The sequence below is a fragment of the Symphalangus syndactylus genome, chromosome 3, assembly GCF_028878055.3.
Source record: "Symphalangus syndactylus isolate Jambi chromosome 3, NHGRI_mSymSyn1-v2.1_pri, whole genome shotgun sequence".
Classification (NCBI taxonomy): domain Eukaryota; kingdom Metazoa; phylum Chordata; class Mammalia; order Primates; family Hylobatidae; genus Symphalangus; species Symphalangus syndactylus.
Window position 1 is genome coordinate 21958538 of NC_072425.2, and position 22247 is coordinate 21980784.

Consider the following 22247-nt stretch of genomic DNA (forward strand, 5'->3'; position numbering starts at 1 on the left):
GGGGAGTAACTTCTCGCGAGAGCTAGGTCGGGATCCCTCCAGGTCCGCCTCCGTGGTGAGGAGGAGGAGGAGGAGGAGGAGGAGGCGGAGGTGGAGGGAGAGGGAGGAGGAGGAGGCCCCGTCGCGGCCTTCGCCGCCGCCAACGGGGCTGTCCCTGTAGCTCCCGATGGAGTTTGAGGTCGTGAAACCTCCGCCGAGCTCTGCCCCGGCGAGACGAGGCGCCTCCGTCGCCAAGCCGCGCCGTCGCGGGGCTCCCGGGAGCGGCCCTTAGCGACCCCGCCCGGGCCCCCTCAGGTAGGGCGGGGGCGGGCACGATGCGGCTCGGGCCCCAGCCCGGGTGCCTGGTCCCCGGCGGTCGGGCGGGAGACCAGTCTCAGCCCTGGGGCCTGTGCTCTGTCGCCCCTGGTGCCTCGAGGGTTGGGAACTGAGGGCCGCACCTGACACTCGGACGGAACCCGGGCCCTGCGGAGGCCCCTCTCTCTGGTAGGGCTTTTTCGATGCGGAGCGACCGGCTCAAATGGCCACCTTCCTTCGACACTGGCCGAGCGGACGCCTCTGACCCCTAAGGAACCCACCCAAGCAAAGGCCCAGCTTCACTCTCCCTTTCCTACACCAGTTAGTAAGGGGGTTTGGAAGAGGTCCTCGAAACCAAGTCTTCTAGCTTTTCAGCTTTCTGCCCTGGGGCTTCCCGAGACCCTAGCGTAGGGGGTGGTGGAGGCGATCTGAGTGGTAAATAGGAACCCCGGCCAAACAATGCCCTGGGAGGGCTTAACCTCCCAGGATGGGGATGGCCGGACCTGAGTGGTTGCACAGGGGTTGTGGCTAGGAGCAATGGCATGAAACACAGCCAGGGAATTCTGCTATGGCTTTCTTCTTTCCCTCTCTCATTTTTCCTTCTTGGTGTAGCCTCTTGAGGAGACTCTTCCACCATCTTAGAAGAATGGTAGAAAGCATCTTTGTTTCCCAGAGAAGCAGCTGTACTTTTTTCTATCCTTAGCTTTCAGGATGGGAGAAGATGAGGGTAGCTGTCATTTCCATCCTTCAAATCCTAAGGCAACCGTTTAAGATACCGGCAGATACACCCTTCACACCAAAATTGACTCAAGTAATCACTGGCATAAAGTAAATCTAATCCAGTGATTTATTTATATTTTCATAACCCTTGGGTTCCCTTTTTAATTCCTCCTCTCCCCTTACCCAGGGCCTTTCTTTTTTTCATTTCTACTCTCCCCCTACCCACTGTGGGTGGGTGACTTTGTATCCCAAATAAAGTGCTTTAAGTAATCTTTTTAACAATTTTGTATTGGCCAAACTTTTAAGTTCCAGTAGGAACTTTTGGTTAACCTGAGAAAGCTAACGTTGCTATACCACAGTGGTATAATGTCACTCAAAAGCAAAGAAACAAATGTTAGCCGGTGCAGCCTTTTAATGGTTAAACATACAAACTTAGTTAAAAGCTTTTTACAATATTAATATTAATAGATTCTTCTTTTTAAAAAACCTTTTAGCTGTCTAAAAAGCTATACCACTGTTGTAGCTTCACATGCCTTACTTACGTTGTTTACTTCCACATTCAATTTTTGAAGAAATAGAGGTCGTTACATCCTGTTAAAGACTGTTTTTCAATATTGACATTTTCGTTGATTTGGAGATTAATGTTTTCAAAATATTAGAGTTTGGAAAATTGCTAGGAGGACAGAATGTGAAACATATATTCTAGTTACGTTTAGAAAAAGCAGATGTTATAATTCAAACAGGCACTTGTTCTATGAGGATTTAATTACACTCGTGTTCATTAGTGGATCCTTTGAGTTACCCCGATCTGTTATTTCTGTTGTGGCAACCTGACATGTAAGAAGACTTACGTCCTTTGTTCATATATTTTTGTTAAATCATACTCTGCTTTTGTAATTTGCTGTCTTCCACTTTGAAAAACCAAAAATTTGCATTTTGGCAAAGCATTCTTCTTTACACTCCGGATTTTATATTCAAAAATTGAGCTTCTACATTGTTTGCAATAGCTAAGAACGCTAAAAAAACTTTATAACAAGGTTTTAGTAAGTACTTACTGTTTAGTTTGGACTGTGTTGAAGTTTCGCTTTTTAGTGATGGAAAAAGGAAGCATGAGTAAAATAAAGCTAGCTGAAAATTAAAAATAAGTTAATGTTTTGCATCCAGTCTCATGAATGTTACGATCAGCATTCTCTAATTTTACTAAAGCTTTAAGTGTAAGTGTGAGTTTTACCTCAATTTCTTGATGAAAGTTTTGAGTATTACTTTATAATCTTAAATATTCTAGAGTTGCACTGTCCAGTACTAGCCAGTGGCCACATGTGACAGTTGAAGATTTGAAATGTGGCTAGTGTGAATTGAGATGTGCTGGAGGTATAAAATAGCAGATTTCAAAGACGTAGTACTCAGATTTTTTTAATATCTCAATAATTTTAATATTGAGATATTAAAAAAATGATATTTTGAAATGATATTTTGTATAAACTGGGATAAATAAAATATATTACTAAAAATAATTTTACCTATTTTCTTGTAACTTTTTTTTTTGTTTGAGACAGTCTCTCTCTGTCACCCATGCTGGAGTGCAGTGGCACCATCTGGGTTCACTGCAACCTCCGCTTCCAGGTTCAAGCAATTCTTGTGCCTCAGTCTCCTGAGTAGTTGAGATTACAGGAAGGCACCACTACACCAGGCTAATTTTTGTATTTTTAGTATGGATGGGGTTTTGCCATGTTGGCCAGGCTGGTCGGGAACTCGAGACCTCAAGTGATCCACCCACCTCCCGCCTCGGCCTCCCAAAGTGCTGGGATTACAGGCATGAGCCACCGCTCTCGGCCTCTTTTAACTTTTTTTAATGTGACTACCAGAAAATTAAAAATTACTCGGATTATAATGGCTCACATATTTCTATCGGATATTACTGTTGTAGATCAGCATTACTCTTCCAAGAAATATGTTAGTGGAATAAAAGTAGATGTATAAAAATCCAAAACTTCCAGATAGATTACCCTGTTACAATCAGAATAAAGAGCTAAGGACTTTGGTAATATGAAGGATGAAGTTATCCATTGGCTATTATTTGATAGGCAGAAGTAAGTTCTATCTCAAAGAAAGTATTTTTCTCATCACTAATATTAGTTATATTTGTTAAAATAGAAAGTTGGCTGGGCGTGGTGGCTCACGCCTGTAATCCCAGCACTTTGGAAGGCTGAGGCGGGTGGATCACCTGAGGTCAGGAGTTCCAGACCAGCCGGACCAACATGGTTAAACCCCGTCTCTACTAAAATTACAAAAAATTAGCCGGGCTTGGTGGCGCATGCCTGTAATCCCAGCTACTCGGGAGGCTAAGCAGGAGAATTGCTTGAACCCGGGAGGCGGAGGTTGCAGTGAGCCGAGATCCCGCCATTGCACTCCAGCCTGGGCAACAAGAGTGAAACTCCGTCTCAAAAAAAAAAAAAAAAGAAGTATTAGTTATCTCATTATTGCCCTATTGGAAGAATGCATTGAGGCTGGGTGCGGTGGCTCATGCCTGTAATCCCAGGACTTTGGGAGGCCAAAGTGGGCAGATCACAAGGTCAGGAGTTTGAGATCAGCCTGACCAACAGGTGAAATCTTGTCTCTACTAAAAATACAAAAATTAACCGGGCATGGTGGTGCGCACCTGTAATCCCAGCTACTCAGGAGGCTGAGGCAGGAGAATCGTATGAAACTGGGAGGCGGAGGTTGCATTGAGCCGAAATCGCACTAATACTTATTTTAAAACAGTTCAACCACATAGTGTATTTAAGAAGTAAAATTTGAGTCATATATACTTCACACGTTAACAGCAAAATCACATATTATAGCAGTCTTTTAAATTGCAATTCAATTCCTTTTTCTCCAATGCTGAGTTTCTAGCCTACAATTTGTTTCCATTGGTGTTTTGGTTTTTACTTGTCTTTTAGCTAGAGATCCAAATTGTGCTTATGCTTTAAATATCATTTTTTAAGAACAAAACTAATTATTTTTAAGTTTTCTAAACTGGGAAGTACTGTGACAGTCCATTTCAGTAGGTTATATTCCTCACATAGGTTAACTAGAATGAAAACAATGGTTGTTTTAATTAGAAGAACTAAGCCCTAAGGTTTACATTTTTATTAAGAGAATTGTAAAATGCTGTGTACATATATGACAGTTAAAGAAGCATAAACTTTATTCTGGCATTTTAAAATCAGATGCCGTAGACCTGAACTGGCTGCATAATATGGTGGACTAATAAGAGAAAATGAAAGTATTTAGCTGGCTCTTAATAAAGCAGTTTGTAATTTGAATCATATAAGAGATGCCTATTATGCTTCCTGTTTTATGTGTCAGCACTCATAGCAAGGAACTTACAGTCTGGAAAATTATTTGAGTGAAAAATTGTTTATGGTCCCACCTTTAGCATTTCTCACTCCTATGCTTTATCTTATTATCCTTCTTTAATTTTTGTTACTGGTAACTAAAATTAGTTAATACAAATAATTAGAATGTTTTTCTTAAGGAATCACTTTAGGTATCTTGAGTTGTAGGCCTTTTAACCCATTTTATCTCAGTTTGAAATGTTTTGATTATTTGGGAAGAAAACTTCAGTAGTAACTATAAATATTCATGGCAATTTAGACTTACATAGACTCAAATAAGTTGCATAAAATGCATTAGTATAGGTCTAGAAGTTTTGCAAATTAATACATAGTGCTCCATGGTTCATTTATATGCTTTTTAAATTATAAAGACTATAGGATATTTACCATTTTTGGTAGTTACAAAAATATTTTCTAGGTAAACGTTTACAAAGTGCCTGTTGTGAAGGAATGAAGTTTCTTCTATGTTTTAGATAAAATTTTATATTGTATTTATCTTAATTAAGGCATCTAGGATTTACTGATAATATTACTGAAGAAAAACATTTTTAGAAAATCAAAGCATTTCTTACATCTGATCGTATAAGGGAAGTTTAGTTCATAATTTACTGTCAGAAAGTTAGACTCTGACACAGAGAAGAAAATTTGGTAGAGTTATTGCCAAAATTTTGGCAGTGTTTTTTCTTTATATCTTAAAGGTATTAATTCAATTTGTGGTAGAAATTAAACTTATCAGCATTAATTATGTTAAAACCTCTGATGTTTCTATGCCGAAATACACTAAGGACTATTGTAACATAAAACTATTAAGTGTGCTCTGGTATAGTTTGAAACGGTTTAAAACTATGTAGTAGGTGACAATATGAAAGATAGCATTTTTCTGTATAGTTGAAACTCCCCCACCCCAAGCCCCACACTTATGTGCTTTAATATAAAGCATTTCAGAAAGGCCTTGGAAAACTAAGGAAAAGGTATTTGCTCTTATTTTGTACTGCCAGGTGGCCTGTGATACCCTAACCCACAGAATTAACGTTTCCAAACAGGTGGCCATTATGAAAAACTACATGCAGTGTCCTGTTTTCATAAATATTTAATCAGTTCAAGTTATAAACTAAATTAGGGCTTTCAGTAGATTTAAGATGAAATTCATTCTTCCTCGAAGGCCTTTTCTTGTATAATTCTGCAAACCAGAAAACTGGATGTTAAAAATGTTCAGTAGTTTTAGGGAGTGATATATTCATCTGCTCAGTGCTCATCTCTAAAATTGGAAGGAAACTAATTGGTTTTTAGATTGATGGCATGAATAGATGTGGTAATTGAGGATGAAAGTTGTAAAATTATAACTTGGAAGATTTGGTTACTTTAAAGATAAAGCTATTAGATAATTTGCATTAGAGCTGTTTGAGAAAGTTTGTATAGGGGTGCTTTTTACATAGCAAGCCCTGTAATTCATTTTTACCAAGATTTTTTTTTTTAATCTTTATTTTTGTGAATATAAAAGTGCAGGTCAGGGCGCGGTGGCTCATGCCTGCAATCCCAGCACTTTGGGAGGCCGAGGTGGGCAGATCAGCTGAGGTCAGGAGTTCAAGACCAGCCTGGCCAACATGGTGAAACCCCGTCTCTACAAAAATTAGCCAGGCATGATGGCGGGTGCCATCCCAGCTACTTGGGAGGCCAAGGCAGGAGAATCACTTGAACCCGGAAGGCAGAGGTTGCAGTGAGCCAAGATCACGCCATTGCACTCCAGTCTGGGCGGCAGAGCGAGACTCTGTCTCTGGGGGGAAAAAAAAGAAAGAAAGAAAAAAAAAAAGCACAATAAAGGCTAATAGAATTTTTTTGTATGTTGGCATAATGGAGGATACTTTCTGTTATATATTTTGTTTTCTTTTTTCTTTTTTTGAGACGGAGTCTCGCTCTGTGGCCCAGGCTAGAGTGCAGCGGCGCAATCTCGGCTCACTGCAAGCTCCGCCTCCCGGGTTCACGCCATTCTCCTGCCTCAGCCTCTCCAAGTAGCTGGGACTACCGGCGCCTGCCACCACGCCCGGCTAATTTTTTGTATTTTTAGTAGAGACGGGGTTTCACCGTGGTCTTGATCTCCTGACCTCGTGATTCGCCCGCCTTGGCCTCCCAAAGTGTTGGGATTACAAGCGTGAGCCACCACGCCCGGCTCTGTTACATATTTTTTCTCTCCGGAGTGTGACTACATTTTTAAACATCTAATTTCTGTGGAACTAATATATTTGGGTTGATAAACATCCTGTGAAATAAAGTATTGGTTGTTTAATTGCCCTAAATACCTAGATTTCTTGTTCACCAGAGAGCTTTTGTCAGACTTATATAAGTCTTGAATTGGAAGATAAAGAAAATCTGGGAAGTTTAGTGTGTTCAAATTAGTATTGTTTTGCTACTAAATCTTTTACTCTACTAAAATTATGGAACTTTTTTTTTTTTTTTTTTTGAGATGAAGTTTAACTCTTTTTGTCCAGGCTGGAGTGCAATGGCGTGATCTCGGCTCACTGCAACCTCAGCCTTCCAGATTCAAGTGATTCTCCTGCCTCAACCTCCCTAGTAGCTGGAATTACAGGCATGTGCCACCACGTCTGGCTAATTTTGTATTTTTAGTAGAGACGGGGTTTATCCATGGTGGTCAGGCTGGTCTCAAGCTCCCGACCTCAGGTGATCGGCCTCAGCCTCCCAAAGTGCTGGGATTATAGGTGTGAGCCACCATGCCTGGTGGGAACATTTTGATCTTAGAAATAAGAAAAATTCTCTCACTGTTTTTTTCTTTGTGCCTTTTCAGTTTTTAATCATGCATATATAACTTTTTAGAATAATGTTTTATTCTTCTATGTCTTCCACATTGGACTTTACAGTTTTTGGTTATATATATCAATCACTAAATAATGTAGTTCTATCAGAAGTATTGTAATGACCAATACAAGATTTTTAAGACAATTTTTTTGTTTTACTTTGGCACCGTATGTTGTGGTCAGCATTGGTCTTTCATTTATGAACAAACAGCTCTCTTAATCATCTCTTAGTCATCACAGTCTTCTCTTATATGTTGATTTTCAGTACCTCATTTTGCTTCCTAGCCAAGTCTTATCAGAGATTTCCTCTTTCAGATGGCAAGGCTGTTTTCTTCACACTGGAGTCTCTACAATATTGTTTGGATCAGTAGTTTCCAAAGTTCATTAACTCCTGGCCATACCTTATTATGTTTTGGGGTACTGGTTATCCAAGGGAAACACTTTTAAAACAAAACAACAAAACCGCCCAGCAGTCCAAAGTAATTTGTGTTCCTAAAAATGGAATATGGGAAGTTAATTTGTTTGATGTGGTCATTGAGAAAAATACATAAAAGCTTTGATGTTTATTATGTGAGCAACCAATATAAATACAGTTTAGTTGAAAGGAACACTGTTAAGGTATTGTTTCCAGGCAGAATTTCAGAACTTTAATTAATTCAGCAAATAGGTTTTTTAAAAAAGATATCCAAAGGTTATAAAATTATTCAGAAGTATTTTAGGTCTGAAGCTGTAATAGTTGACTTAAGCAATTAACTCTTCAAAGGTGAATGATGAATATGTGGTTAATTCATACTTTTGTCCATTTCTAGCTTACAAAACACTACACAGCAAAATAATGATCTGCTAGACTGCTAACCCGAGCATCCAGCTTCCACAATGCCTGTGCAGGCAGCTCAATGGACAGAATTTCTGTCCTGTCCAATCTGCTATAATGAATTTGATGAGAATGTGCACAAACCCATCAGTTTAGGTTGTTCACACACTGTTTGCAAGACCTGCTTGAATAAACTTCATCGAAAAGCTTGTCCTTTTGACCAGACTGCCATCAACACAGATATTGATGTACTTCCTGTCAACTTCGCACTTCTCCAGTTAGTTGGAGCCCAGGTAAGCATTCAAGATTTTACTATAGGTTGATGCAAAAGTAATCGCTGTTTTTGCCATTATTTTAACAGCTTGTCCAGCCTGCAGGCCACTTGTGGCCCAGGACATCTTTGAATGAGGCCCAACACAAATTCATAAACTTTCTTAAAACATTGTGAGATTTTTTTTGTGATTTATTTTTATGTTTTTAGCTCATCAGCTATCGTTAGTGTTAGTGTATCTTATGTGGCCTTTTTTCTTTTTTGAGACAGAGTCTCACTCTGTCACCCAGGCTGGAGTGCAGTGGCGTGATCTGGGCTCACTGCAAGCTCCGCCTCCCGGGTTCAAGTGATTCTCCTGCTTCAGCCTCCCAAGTAGCTGGGACTACAGGCCCACACCACCATACCCAGCTAATTTTTTTTGTATTTTTAGTAGAGACGGGGTTTCAGTATGTTGGCCAGGCTGGTCTGGAACTCCTGACACCAGGTGATCCGCCCACCTCGGCTTCCCAGGGTGCTAGGATTACAGGTGTGAGCCACTGCACCCAGCCATCTTATGTGGCTTTAATGGCAAAAACTGCAATTACTTTTGCAGCAACCTAATAATTTGTTACATGAAATAGTTATTGAACTTTGTTCAGTAATAGGTATAAAGTATATTTAGTGATCATTAAGGTGTAAAAAATAAATTTCAATGTACCTGATTTTCATGATTGTATTCTGTGAAAGATTTTCTTTAGATAACGTCATATACAGCCGGGCGCGGTGGCTCACGCCTGTAATCCCAGCACTTTGGGAGGCCGAGATGTGCAGATCACGAGTTCAGGAGATCGAGACCATCCTGGCTAACAAGGTGAAACCCTGTCTCTACTAAAAATACAAAAAATTAGCCGGGCACGGTGGCGGGCACCTGTAGTCTCAGCTACTCAGGAGGCTGAAGCAAGAGAATGGCGTGAACCCGGGAGGCGGAGCTTGCAGTGAGCCGAGGTCGTGCCACTGCACTCCAGCCTGGGTGAAAGAGCGAGACTCCGTCTCAAAAAAAAAAAAAAAAAAAAAAGATAATGTCATATCCTTATACAAAACCATAGATTACATTATAGTTACATATTTCTTCAATTCTGTGGCTAAAATTTATGTATATAAGTGATTTGGTGGATCAGAAACATTTTTATATAAGCATATGTATTTATTCACTAGGTGATATGAAAAGAAATGTAATCAAAGCTTTGACCAGAAGCAGGTTTTGTTGTTGTTGTTGTTACTCTTTTTTACTTCACTTGACTTTTTATATAATAGTGTAAATGAAACAATAAGGTCTGTGTAGGGATGTATATATGGAAAACCAAAAACCAATGTGTCAGTAATAAATTCTGCATAATTTCTTCTGAATGTGTTGTATCAAGCTTGTCTGGCTTTCAGGCCGCATGCAGCCCAGGACAGCTTTGAATGGCCCAACACAAATTCGTAAAGTTTTTTTGTTTGTTTGTTTGTTTTTAGCTCATCAGCTATTGTTAGTGTTAGTGTATCTTATATGTGGCCCAAGACAGTTCTTCCAGTGTGGCCCACAGAAGCCAAAAGACACCTCTGAGCTATGTGATGCTTTAGTTGAACATTAGGGAAAAAAAAAAATAACGTACTATAGAATTCATGTTTGTAATTATTTTATTGAATCAAAGCAAGACTCTAGATTTGAAATAACTTATATTTAATGAGGGTCTACTTTGCATTAGGTTTGACAGTAAGTATTCAGCATTTATTATTACTAATTCTTACCATAGCTTTTCAGGTAGTTATTATCCCCATTTTACAAGTTAGGAAGAAGATGAAATTCTATACATCATGTACTACATATTAAAGCCAGAAAGGAATTATTTTTCTGATTTAATAGAAAATCCAATAAACCAAAATACTTCATTCATTCCTTTAGTATCTTGATATTTGAAGTCCTCCTTGTAAAGCACAGAATCTCTTTTCAGTGTTTATAATCAAGTTACACACTATGAAATCAAGATGCATCTACAATCGATAGTGTATCTTAATTTAATTGGCAGTATATTTTTGTTAATGGAGTATAAAATGTTGCCTCTTGCAAACAATAACATTTTAGATTTGATAAAATATCATAGACTTTTTGTAAGAATACTAGCTACCACCAGACACAGTGGCTTACACCTGTAATCTCAGCACTTTGGGAGGCTGAAGTGGGCAGGCTGCTTGAGGCCAGGAGTTCGAGACTAGCCTGGACAACATGGTGAAACCCCATCTCTACAAAAAATACAAAAATTAGTCAGGCATGGTGGTGTGTGACTGTAGTCCCACCTACTTGGGAGGCTGAGATGGTGAGATGGGAGGTTCACTTGAGCCCAGGAGGTCGAGGCTACAGAGAGCTAAGATCGTGCCACTGCACTCCAGCCTGGGTGATGGGAGTGAGACCCTGTCTCAAAAAAAATAAACAAAACAAAGAAACCTAGCTACCATTTATTTAGCATCTGCTATAAGTCAACAGGTATTGAGTTAATATCATTTGTAAATGTTATCTCAGTTGGTTCTTAAATTGCCTACAGGTCTTTACAGTGTGAATTCTGTTACGTCTTCTACTACGGTTCCTATTCTGCTTAAGCTACACTGGCTTCTTAGCCAGTTCTCAGATATACCAGGTATATTGCCAACTGATGGCTTTTGTAGTTACTGTTACCTTTGCCTAGAACGTTCAGTCTCTCTCCATTTTCTCTTTTGTTGTTATTGAGATGGAATCTCTCACTGTCACCCAGACTGGAGTGCAGTGGCGCAATCTCGGCTCACTGCAACCTCCACCTCCGAGGTTCAAGTGATTCTCCTGCCTCAGCCTCCCGAGTAGCTGGGATTACAGATGTGCGCCACCATGCCTGGATAATTTTTGTATTTTTAGTAGAGATGGGGTCTCGCCATATTGGCCAGGCTGGTCTCAAACTCCTGACCTGAAGTGATCTGCCCACCTTGGCCTCCCAGAGTGCTGGGATTATAGGCGTGAGCAACCGTGCCCAGCCTCTCTCTTCATGTTCTTTATTCATATCTCACAGTTCTCAAGGGAGCCAATCCTGACCACCCTAATTAAAATTGTAACCCCTCGCTAGTATTTCCAGTCCCCTTTTTCTTTGCTCTATAATTCACTTCTTGGAACACTACATATTTATTATGTTTTTAATTTATTGATTAGCTACGTCTTCTCCTCTCCACTAAATGTGAGCTCCACAAAGGCAAAACATTTTGTCTGTTTTGCTCATTGATATATCCCTGGTACCTATAACTGTGCCCAGTACATGGTAAGCTCTCCATAAATATTATTTATTGAATTATATTGAACTTTTTTTTTTTTTTGAGACGGAGTCTTGCTCTGTTACCCAGGCTGGAGTGCAGTGGTGCAATCTCGGCTCACTGCAAGCTCCGCCTCCCAGGTTCACACCATTCTCCTGCCTCAGCCTCTGGAGTAGCTGGGACTGCAGGCACCCGCCACCACGCCTGGCTAATTTTTTGTATTTTTAATAGAGACTGGGTTTCACCGTGTTAGCCAGAATGGTCTCGATCTCCTGACCTCATGATCCGCCCGTCTCGGCCTCCCAAAGTGCTGGGATTCCAGGCATGAGCCGCCGTACCTGGCCTATATTGAACTTTTATAGTGGCACTACAAAATACAGATTTTCATCTTCATTTTGCAGATTTGGAAATTATGACTTGGAGCAGTTAAGTAATTTACTCAAGGTCATTCATAGAAGTAGCAGAGCTGTAATTTTTACCCAAGTTTTGACCTTTGAATGAGAACACTCTGTCTTACAATGCTTATCTTAAGTAAATAATATAGTAAAAAGGTGATAAGTGCTATGGGGAAAAAAAAAACAACTGTGTCTTTTTTTTCTCCACTCTTTAATTTTGAGATTCTTTCAGACTTACAAAAAAGTTGCAAAAAATACTATTCAGAGAACTTGTATAACTTTCCACAGCTTAACCTAATATTAACATTCCAACACCAAGAAATTAGCATGGATACAATACTGTTAACTTTCTGCTTCTTTTCTTCGTTCGTTAATCCACACAGCTCCTGCTATTAAGTATGTTATTTTTTGTTGTTGCTGTTATCGTTGTTATTTTGAGATGGAGTCTCACTCTGTCACCCAGACTGGAGTACACTGGTGTGATCTCAGCTCACTGCAACCTCAGCCTCCTGGGTTCAAGAGATTCTCCTGCCTCAGCCTCCTGAGTAGCTAGGATCACAGGCATCCACCACCACACCTGGCTAATTTTTGTAGTTTTTAGTAGAGATGGGGTTTCACCATGTTGGCTAGGCTGGTCTCAAACTCCTAACTTCAGTTAATCTGCCGCCTTGGCCTCCCAAAGTGCTGGGATTACGGGCATGAGCCACCATGCCCGGCCTTATTTTTGGTTTGTGGAAAGCAGTTTGGCTAGGTGTTTGACTTTAATTTTACTTAAATGGCTTTCATGTATTATCTATGCATTATAATTTTATACTCACCAAGATTATTATCAAGTACATAAATAATAGTTGCGTGAGCTGGATGAATGTATTTCTGCCATATTCCTTTTTTTTTTTTTTTTTTAAGGTACCAGATCATCAGTCAATTAAGTTAAGTAATCTAGGTGAGAATAAACACTATGAGGTTGCAAAGAAATGCGTTGAGGATTTGGCACTCTACTTAAAACCACTAAGTGGAGGTAAAGGTAAGTTCATAAAATGCATTTTTACTGATAAGTAGGACTTGGTAGTACATTTACTTTGAATGACTTGATGTGGACACCCTATTAAGTTATGGAAGAGGAGTTTGCTTGAGAAATGCCTTGAAAAATGTATAGATTGAGAAAATTATGTTGTCCTATTTTCTGAAAATAACCAATATTGTTATTAAGAATTCAAGCTGGAGCCGGGCGCGGTGGCTCACGCCTGTAATCCCAGCACTTTGGGAGGCCAACGTGGGTGGATCACAAGGTCAGGAGATCGAGACCATCCTGGCTAACACGGTGAAACCCTGTCTCTACAAAGAATACAAAAAGTTAGCCAGGCGTCTTGGCAGGCGCCTGTAGTCCCAGCTACTCTGGAGGCTGAGGCAGGAAAATGGCGTGAACCTGGGAGGCAGAGCTTGCAGTGAGCCGAGATGGTGCCACTGCACTCTAGCCTGGGTGACAGATCAAGACTCTGTCTCAAAAAAAAAAAAAAATTCAAGCTGGGCGTGGTGGCTTCATGCCTGTAATCTGAGCACTGTATGAGGCTAAGGTGGGTGGATTTCTTGAGCCCAGGAGTTTGAGACCAGCCTGGGCAACAAGGCGAAAGCCCATCTCTACTAAAAACACAAAAATTTAGCTGAGCATGGTGACAAACTCCTGTAGTCCCAGCTACTGAGGAGACCAGTGTAGGAGAATCACATGAGCCCAGGAAGTTGAGGCTGCAGTGAGCTGTGATCGTGCCACTGCACTCAACCAGGGCAATAGGAGTGAGACTTTGTCTCAAAAAAAAAAAAAAATTACCAGAGTCACTGCATCTTGAAATTTGTACATTATTTGAATTCATTGTGTAATAGTGCTGTAACAGAATATTAGTTTTGATAAGTCCTATTAAGACAGCTTCATGTATGCATGTATTCATTCAGTCATTCATTAAATTTTATTGAGCACTAAACAGTGACTAAGGTCACTGCCATCATGGAGCCCACAGTTTACTGGGGGAGATAGACGTACAAGTGTAATAAATTATTTTAAGTCTATGACAAAACTGAAATTTTATCACTGCATACTTAGCACATCATAGGTGTAATAAACAATTGTTGAATGAATGAATATATTGAGTATTTTGTACCTGCTGAATGCTTTGCACTGTTGTGTATGTGGCCATAGTGATTTTACTGAGAAACTTATCCGTATTCATTCATTCATTTGTTGAAGAGCTATCTAAAGAGCATGGACTGAGAGTGTCAGGCATTCTTCTAGTGTTGGGATCCATTAGTAAGCCAAATAGTGTGTTTTAAAGGAGTAATGAGTAATCATGTGTGTTGAATGCTGTTGGAAGGTCAGATAAAATACGGAACTAAGAATTAACTAATTTAACCAATTTAGCAAGTTTGGTCAAGTGATATTGGGAAAAATTTGATTGGGGTAGGTTTCAGAGATTGTGAAACAAGGAATTGGAAGTAGTGAATAGATCAATTGTAGTGATCTACAATTGGCCAAGTAGTTAAGGCAATAGACTAGGAAACGAGTATAGACAACTCTAGAAAATTTGCTGCAAAAGAGAAGAAAGAAATGGAACAGAGGCTGGGCACAGTGGCTCACGCCTATAATTCCAGCACTTTGAGAGGCCGAGGCGGGCAGATCACTTGGGGTCAGGAGTTTGAGACCACCCTGGCCAACACGATAAAACCCCATCTCTACTAAAAATACGAAAAAAATTAGCCAGGTGTGGTGACACTCGCCTGTAATCCCAGCTACTCGGGAGGCTGAGGCAGGAGAATTGCTTGAACCCAGGAGGCAGAGGTTGCAGTGAGCTGAGATTGTGCCACTGCACTCCAGCCTGGGCGACAGAGTGAGACTCTGTTTCCAAAGAAAAAAGAAATGGGGCAGATTTGGTGGGGGAAGCAGGATCAATGAAAATATTTGTATTTTAGGTGGATGAAATAACAGCATACTTGTTCTTATTCTGTGATGATGGAAATGTTCAAGTAAAGAGGGAAAATTTGATCATGTGGGAGAGGGGAGAATTGCTGGAGCAGTATTCTTACATAGGTACATAGGAGTAGAATCTAAGAGCTTACCATTAAGCAGTATTCTAAATGTCTTATATACAATTAAAAAGGAGTCATTTTTACTTTTAGGTTAAACTGCTAAAGTAGCTAAAAATTAGGCTTCTTATTACTGTAGAATAATAACAGAGACAGAATACTGTTAGAAAAATGAAAGCACATTACAAGGGACTCATTAGGAATTGTGGCTTAATAGTTAAATACAGATAATGAAAATTGACTTTTATTTTTTATTGAAAAAACTTTAGCTCCCTTTGTTTCCCTTTTCCTAAAGGTGTAGCTAGCTTGAACCAGAGTGCACTGAGCCGTCCAATGCAAAGGAAACTGGTGACACTTGTAAACTGTCAACTGGTGGAGGAAGAAGGTCGTGTAAGAGCCATGCGAGCAGCTCGGTCCCTTGGAGAAAGAACTGTAACAGAACTGATATTACAGCACCAGAACCCTCAGCAGTTGTCTGCCAATCTATGGGCCGCTGTCAGGGCTCGAGGATGCCAGTTTTTAGGGCCAGGTAAGATAGGTTACTATCTTACCTTTTTTATTAGCTATTGGGGCTTGAGGATGCCAATTTCTGGAGCTCGGTGAATCCTGAGACTCAGCCCGTCTTTATATGTACAAATCTTGATATAATTAAAGATAAATTTGTTTTTGTTGTTGTTGTTATTGCTGTTTTGTTTTGTTTGAGACAGGGTCTCACTCTGTCACCCAGGCTGGAGTGCAGTGGTGCAGTCTTGGCTCACTGCAGCCTCGACATCCATGCTCAAGCAATTCTCGTGACTCAGCCCCCTAAGTAGCTGGGACTACAGGCACACGCCATCACACCCGGCTAATTTTTCTATTTTTTGTACAGACAGAGTTTCACCATGTTGGCCAGGCTGGTCTGGAACTCCTGACCTCAGGTGATCTGCCTGCCCCAGCCTCCCAAAGTTGTAGGATTATAGGCGTGAGCCACTGCACCCAGCCAATATAAATCTGTTTTTATTAATCTTAATTTATATGATAGACAGTGCTTTTGTGTTTTAAAACAAAATTTCTCATTTAAGTTTCAATTGCCATCAAGATAGGCAATATAGCTACAGTTTTACAAATTAGAAAACCAAGTTAGAGGCCTAAGATTGAACACGTAATAAGCCAAAGAAAGGTAAGCTTATTTTTTGGTCTGAAAAAAAATGTTTAAAGTCTTGATCATTTTTAGGGGATAATTATTTATGATTAGTGTTATCTATGTTCTGTCTTAAAAAATCTTCACCTATACCAAGGTTATGAAGTTCCCTCCTATGTTTTCTTCTTGAAGGTTTATTGTTTGAACTTTGTGATTTAGAACTACAGTTTGGGTAGAATTTATTTTTGGAAAGGAAAATTTTAATAAGTGATGTTGGGACAACTAGATCAAAATGTGGAAAAAACAAAATTAGATGCATTTCTTATTCTCTATAAACTACATAAATTACAAACGTGTCAGAAATCCTTATTAAAAATAAAAATAAATTATACAGGTAATAAAAACCAATAAAAGAATATATTTCTGTATAACTTGTGAGTAGGGAACATTTTTCTAACTTTAACTCAAAATCTTAGAAACAATAAGGGAAGAAATTGATATTTGACTATATAATTTTATGTTTAATTTACATCACAAAAAAATTATAAGCAAAAGAAAAAGAAGACCAACTGGGGAAAATATTTATAAATTACATAACAAACATACAAAGAGGACTAATATGACTAATATATAAGGTATGTCTAAAAATTCAGAAGAAAAAGACCAACAACCAGTTGAAAAATTGTCAAAAGACGCAAGAAATACCATTTCTCACCTATCAGATTGGCAGAATCTTAAAGTCTGAAAATATATTCTGTTGGCAAGAGTGTGAGGTACTCTCATCCAGTAGTCATGGGCATGCAAAGTGGTACAGACTTTTAAAGAAAGGAATTTGGCAACATCTGAAAATATTACCTCTGTGTTTACCCTTTGGTCTAGCAATCCCACTTCTAGGAATCTATCCCAAAGAGACAACAGCAGGTACAGAATGCATACAGTTATAAAAGCACTATTTGTAATAGCAAACATCTGGAAACAACCTGAATGCCTATGCGTAATAAGGTACTAGTATAATAAACTGTGGTATATCCTTCCAGTGTAGTACTATGCAGCTGTCGAAAGAAATGAGGAAGAAGTATATATTCTGCTAGGGTGTGACCTCCAGATACGTTGGTAAGTTAAAAAATAAAAGCAAGGTCCAGAATAATGTGCTCAGTATAGTACTTTCTAAGTAAGAGAAAGAGGGAGAAAATCCACTTACTCATTTAAATTTTCTAAAAGAAACAATGGCAAAAAAAATAGAAGACTAATACCAGTATGTAGAAGAACGAGGAATCAAGGGAAAGCAGACGAGGACAGAAGCTAGACTTTGCCAACTCTATCTTGTTTTGTACTTTGGAACCACATAAATGTTTTATGTAATTATAAAACAACTTTAAATATTTTTTAAATTTAATTAAAAATGATCAAAATAATACCTAAAAATAAAGCTAAAACAAGTTGGTAGCATATCCATTTGAGAATGAATTATTTCAGGTTACTTTAGAACACAGTGTTTTGACTTTTATATCCCTAGTGGAATATATAATAAATCCTAAATTATATTTATTTGTCATATTGTTCATAATTCTGGTATTGTTATTTAGAAACTTAAACAGACACACAGTTGGATAAAACAAGCAAGCAAGGCCGGGCGCAGTGGCTCACGCTTGTAATCCCAGCACTTTGGGAGGCCAAGGCGGGTGGATCACGAGGTCAGGAGATCGAGACCACGGTGAAACCCTGTCTCTACTAAAAATACAAAAAAATTAGCCGGGTGTGGTGGCGGGCGCTTGTAGTCCCAGCTGCTCGGAGAGGCTGAGGCGGGAGAATGGCGTGAACCCGGGAGGCGGAGCTTGCAGTGAGCCGAGATTGCGCCACTGCACTCCAGCCTGGGCGACAGAGCGAGACTCCGTCTCAAAAAAAAAAAAAACAAGCAAGCAAATAATTATGTTAATGCCACCAGAGCCAAGACTTTCAGCATTTAAAAAAAAGATACAAGGCCGGGCGCGATGGCCCACGCCTGTAATCCCAGCGCTTTGGGAGGCCGAGGTGGGTTGATCACCTGAGGTCAGGAGTTCAAGACTAGCTTGGCCAACATGGCGAAACCCCGTCTCTAAAAATACAAAAATTAGCCAGGTATGGTGGCAGGCTCCTATAATCTCAACTACTTGGGAGGCTGAGGCACGAGAATTGCTCTAACCTGGGGGCAGAGGTTGCAGTGAGCCAAGATCATGCCACTTCACTTTAGCCTGGGCAAAAGAGCAAAACTCCGTCTCAAAAAAAAAAAAAAAGATACAGGTATAAAATCAAAGATTTAAGTAAAACTCCTGCAGCCTTAAATTTGAATTGGCAATATCAGTACAGACTCAGTTGTTTTTCTATTTCTAAAAAATGCCAATGTCCAAGGTCTGTCCACTGAAAATGCTTAGAAGTGATGAATAACCATAACACCCAGATTGTGGGCTTTCATATATACCATTTCCCACTAAAAGGAGGCAGGGCTCTTTTGATAAATGCCTTATTCCAGTCCTAGGGTAGGAAGTCTTGTGCTAGGTGGGGAGGGGGGAAGCAAAAAAGCTTATAATCCCAGTACTTTGGGAGGCTGAGGTGGGAGGATCAGTTGACCCCCAGAGAAAGAGAGGAGGGAGAGACAATTTTGTTGAAAGGACAAAGAATTGAACATGAAGGAGCTCCTACTAGATGTAAGTGGGGCAATTTAAACATCATAATGAATGACTCCAAAGGATTGAAACACAATATGTACAAACAATTTCAGGGACAGTTCTTATATATTGAGGAAAGTTTCCTCTTTTAGCTGAATTCAAACTAATAATACATTTAGAAAATGATAGAATTAGAAAAATCACAATTTTGAATCCCCAAATGTATTAATGGGCTTCAGCAAGAATTATTTGTAGCTGTTAAACCCATTAGATGAGAGGTTACTGGGGAAATTTATAGTAGATGGATAAAGTCTGAACTCACTGATAAATCTTAGCATTACTAAAAGTGAGGCAAATTTTCCATTATACAAAGTTTTAAAATATTTCAAAAATCTACTTTTATACAGAATTTAAGAATGTTACCTTTAGATATTTCCTGATGTTTACTTTAAGAAGCACTAGACTAGGTGTCAAATCTCTTTTGTTCTACAGCTCAGAAACAAAAAGACACCCTTACTTAGAAGTGGGTAAATAACTTGAATAGACATTTCTCTAAAGAAGAGACATGATGACTAACAAGCACATGAAAAAATCCTGAGTGTATTTAGTTATTAGGGAGATGCAAATCAAAATCACAGTGACATACTTGTTTATACCCACTTGGCCATTATTTTATTTCATTTTTTTAGAGACAGGGTCTTGCTCCATTGCTCAGGTTGGAGTGCAGTGGCACGATTATAGCTACTGTAACTTTGGAACTTCTGGCTTCAAGTGATCCTCCCATCTCAGCCTCCCAAAATGCTAGGAGTGGCCATAATTTTTAAAATGGACCATAACAAATATTTTTTTTTTTTTTTTTTTTTTTTGAGACGGAGTCTCGCTCTGTCGCCCAGGCTGGAGTGCAGTGGCGCAATCTCGGCTCACTGCAAGCTCCGCCTCCCGGGTTCACGCCATTCTGCCTCAGCCTCTCGGAGTAGCTGGGACTACAGGCGCCCGCCACCACGCCCGGCTAACTTTTTTTTTGTATTTTTAGTAGAGACGGGGTTTCACCGTGGTCTCGATCTCCTGACCTCGTGATCCGCCCGCCTCGGCCTCCCAAAGTGCTGGGATTACAAGCATGAGCCACCGCGCCCGGCCTGAACATAACAAATATTGATGAGAACGTGGAGAATGTAGGCAGGTAAAATGGTGTGCTGCTTTGGAAAACAATTTGTCAGTTCCTTAAAAAGTTAAACAGAATTACCATATGACCCAGCAGTTTTATTCCTAGGTATATACCCAAAAGAATAGAAAACAAGTATTCAAACTAATACTTGTATACAAATGTTTATTGCAGCATTATTCACAGTAGTCAAAAGGTGGAAACAATCCGAATGTCCATCAAGTGATAAATGGATAAACAAATTGTTGTGTATCTATAAATAGGCCATTCCTCAGCCATAAAATGAATAAATACTGATATATGCTGCATGTGGATGAGCTTCAAAAAAACTACATTAGGTCGGGCACAGTGGCTCACACCTGTAATCCCAGCACTTTGGGAGGCCGAGGCGGGTGGATAACTTGAGGTCAGGAGTTTGAGACCAGCCTGACCAACATAGCAAAACTCTGTCTCTGCTGAAAATAGAAAAAAATCAGCTGGGCATGGTGGTGTACACCTGTAATCCCAGCTATTTGGGAGGCTGAGGCACAAGAATCGTTTGAACCCAGCAGGCGGAGGTTGCAGTGAGCCAAGATCGTGCCACTGCACTCCAGCCTGGGTGACAGAGCAAGACTTTGTCCCCAAAAAAAAAAACACGTTAAATGAAAGAAACCAGACAGCCAACTAGTGGTTGCCAGGGGCTGTGTATAAAGTGTATGAACAGTGACTGCTTAATGGCGATGAGTTTCCTTTGGGGTGATGAAAATGTCTTAAATTAGACAAAGTTGATGGTTGTACAACATTGTGAATATAGTAAATACCACTGAATTGTGCGGTTAAAATGGTTAATTTTATCTCAATTTTTAAAGAAGTCCTTGCTAGCAGAGAAACCCTGGGTGGCAAAAAAAAAAAGAAAAAAAAAATTTAAAGAATTTTAAAAGTCCTTGGTTCTATTAGATTGGTGCAAAAGTAATTGTGGTTTTTGCCATTATAGTTCCAATTTTGCTGGTAACTAGATATGTTACCTTGGTTTAGTCACTTAACTTCTCTGCACCTCAGTAGCCTCACTTAGAAAAAGGGTTTGTATTTTGAATCTAGATAATCTTTCAGCTCTTAAGCTCTATTGTTTTGATTGATAACCATGTATTTGTAATTTGTAATTCTGAAATAATTTCGTATTTACTGAAAAGTTGTAAGAATAATGCAGAGAATTTTTTGTATATTCTTTACTGACATTCAGCAGTTTCTAATATTTTGTCATATTTGTTATTCTTTCCCTCTCTTCTGAACCATTTGAGAACAGGTTGCTTGTTTTATGCTCCTTTCCTTTTAATACTTTAAAACTAAAGTATTTAGTTTTCCTAAAAACAAGGATACTGTCTTATGTAACAATATTATATTCATTAAAGTTTTAAAAATTAATGAGACAATACAGTACTATATACAATTTGTAGTTCATATTCCAGTTTTGTCAACTATTCCAAAAATATCTTTTATAGTATTTATTTTCTTCAACTGTAAGATCCAGTTCAAGATCACTTTCTATACATTTTAGTTGTCTTTATTCTGGAACTGTTCGTCAGCTTTTCTTTGCTTTTCATGACATTGATATTCCTGAAGAATACAGACCGTTTGTTTTACAGAATATTTCTTTTTTTTTTGGAGATGAACTCTTACTATGTCGCCAGGCTGGAGTGCAGTGGCATAATTTCGGCTCACTGCAGCCTTCGTCTCCTGGGTTCAAGGGATTCTCCTGCCTCAGCCTCCTGAGTAGCTGGGACTACAGATGCATGCCACCATGCCCAGCTAATTTTTATATTTTTAGTAGAGAAGGGGTTTCACCATGTTGGCCAGGATGGTCTGGAACTCCTGACCTCAGGTGATCTGCCCACCTTGGCCTCCCAAAGTGCTGGGATTTGTAATCCCAGCATGAGCCAGTGTGCCCAGTCTCAGAATATTTCTTAATTTAGGTTTGTCTGATGTTCTCTAATGATTAACTTCAGATTATACCATATATTCCTGGCTGTAAAGCAACATAAATGAAATTAATACCTTCTTTGGGTTTTGCATTCAGAGGCTAATATCATTTTTTAAATTATATACAAAATAGTTCTGACAGGCAAAGTAACAGTCTCATGCATGAAAACAATAACATTTATTATAAGCCTACTGTAGGTCCCTTGCATATCATTGTCAGAGTAGTTCTGTGTGTTTAATTTTTTTTTTTAAGAGACGGAGTCTCGCATTGTTGTTCAGGTTGGAGTGTGGTGGCACGATCTCAGCTCACTGCAAGC

The 22247-nt window shown here is 39.4% G+C and overlaps 1 protein-coding gene across 10 annotated transcripts in view; it reads left to right on the forward strand.

The window, feature by feature from the left end:
• Nucleotides 1-31: 31 nt before the first annotated feature.
• The window catches only part of RC3H2 (ring finger and CCCH-type domains 2), a 58750-nt gene continuing 36534 nt past the window's right edge, over nucleotides 32-22247 (forward strand). For 7 of the 10 annotated variants that reach the window (XR_008656502.2, XM_055271189.2, XM_055271194.2 and 4 more), the window contains exons 1-4: nucleotides 32-294; nucleotides 8014-8311; nucleotides 12882-12999; nucleotides 15343-15576. Coding sequence is in view for 8 of the 10 variants with exons in the window: in XM_055271189.2 (XP_055127164.1) it covers nucleotides 8081-8311; nucleotides 12882-12999; nucleotides 15343-15576 (583 nt within the window). In the remaining 2 variants the exon portion in view is untranslated. Of the gene's footprint in view, nucleotides 295-349; nucleotides 484-8013; nucleotides 8312-12881; nucleotides 13000-15342; nucleotides 15577-17204; nucleotides 17281-22247 lie in introns of those variants that run through there. The other 3 variants (XM_055271195.2, XM_055271190.2, XM_055271196.2) reach the window with 3 other exon arrangements.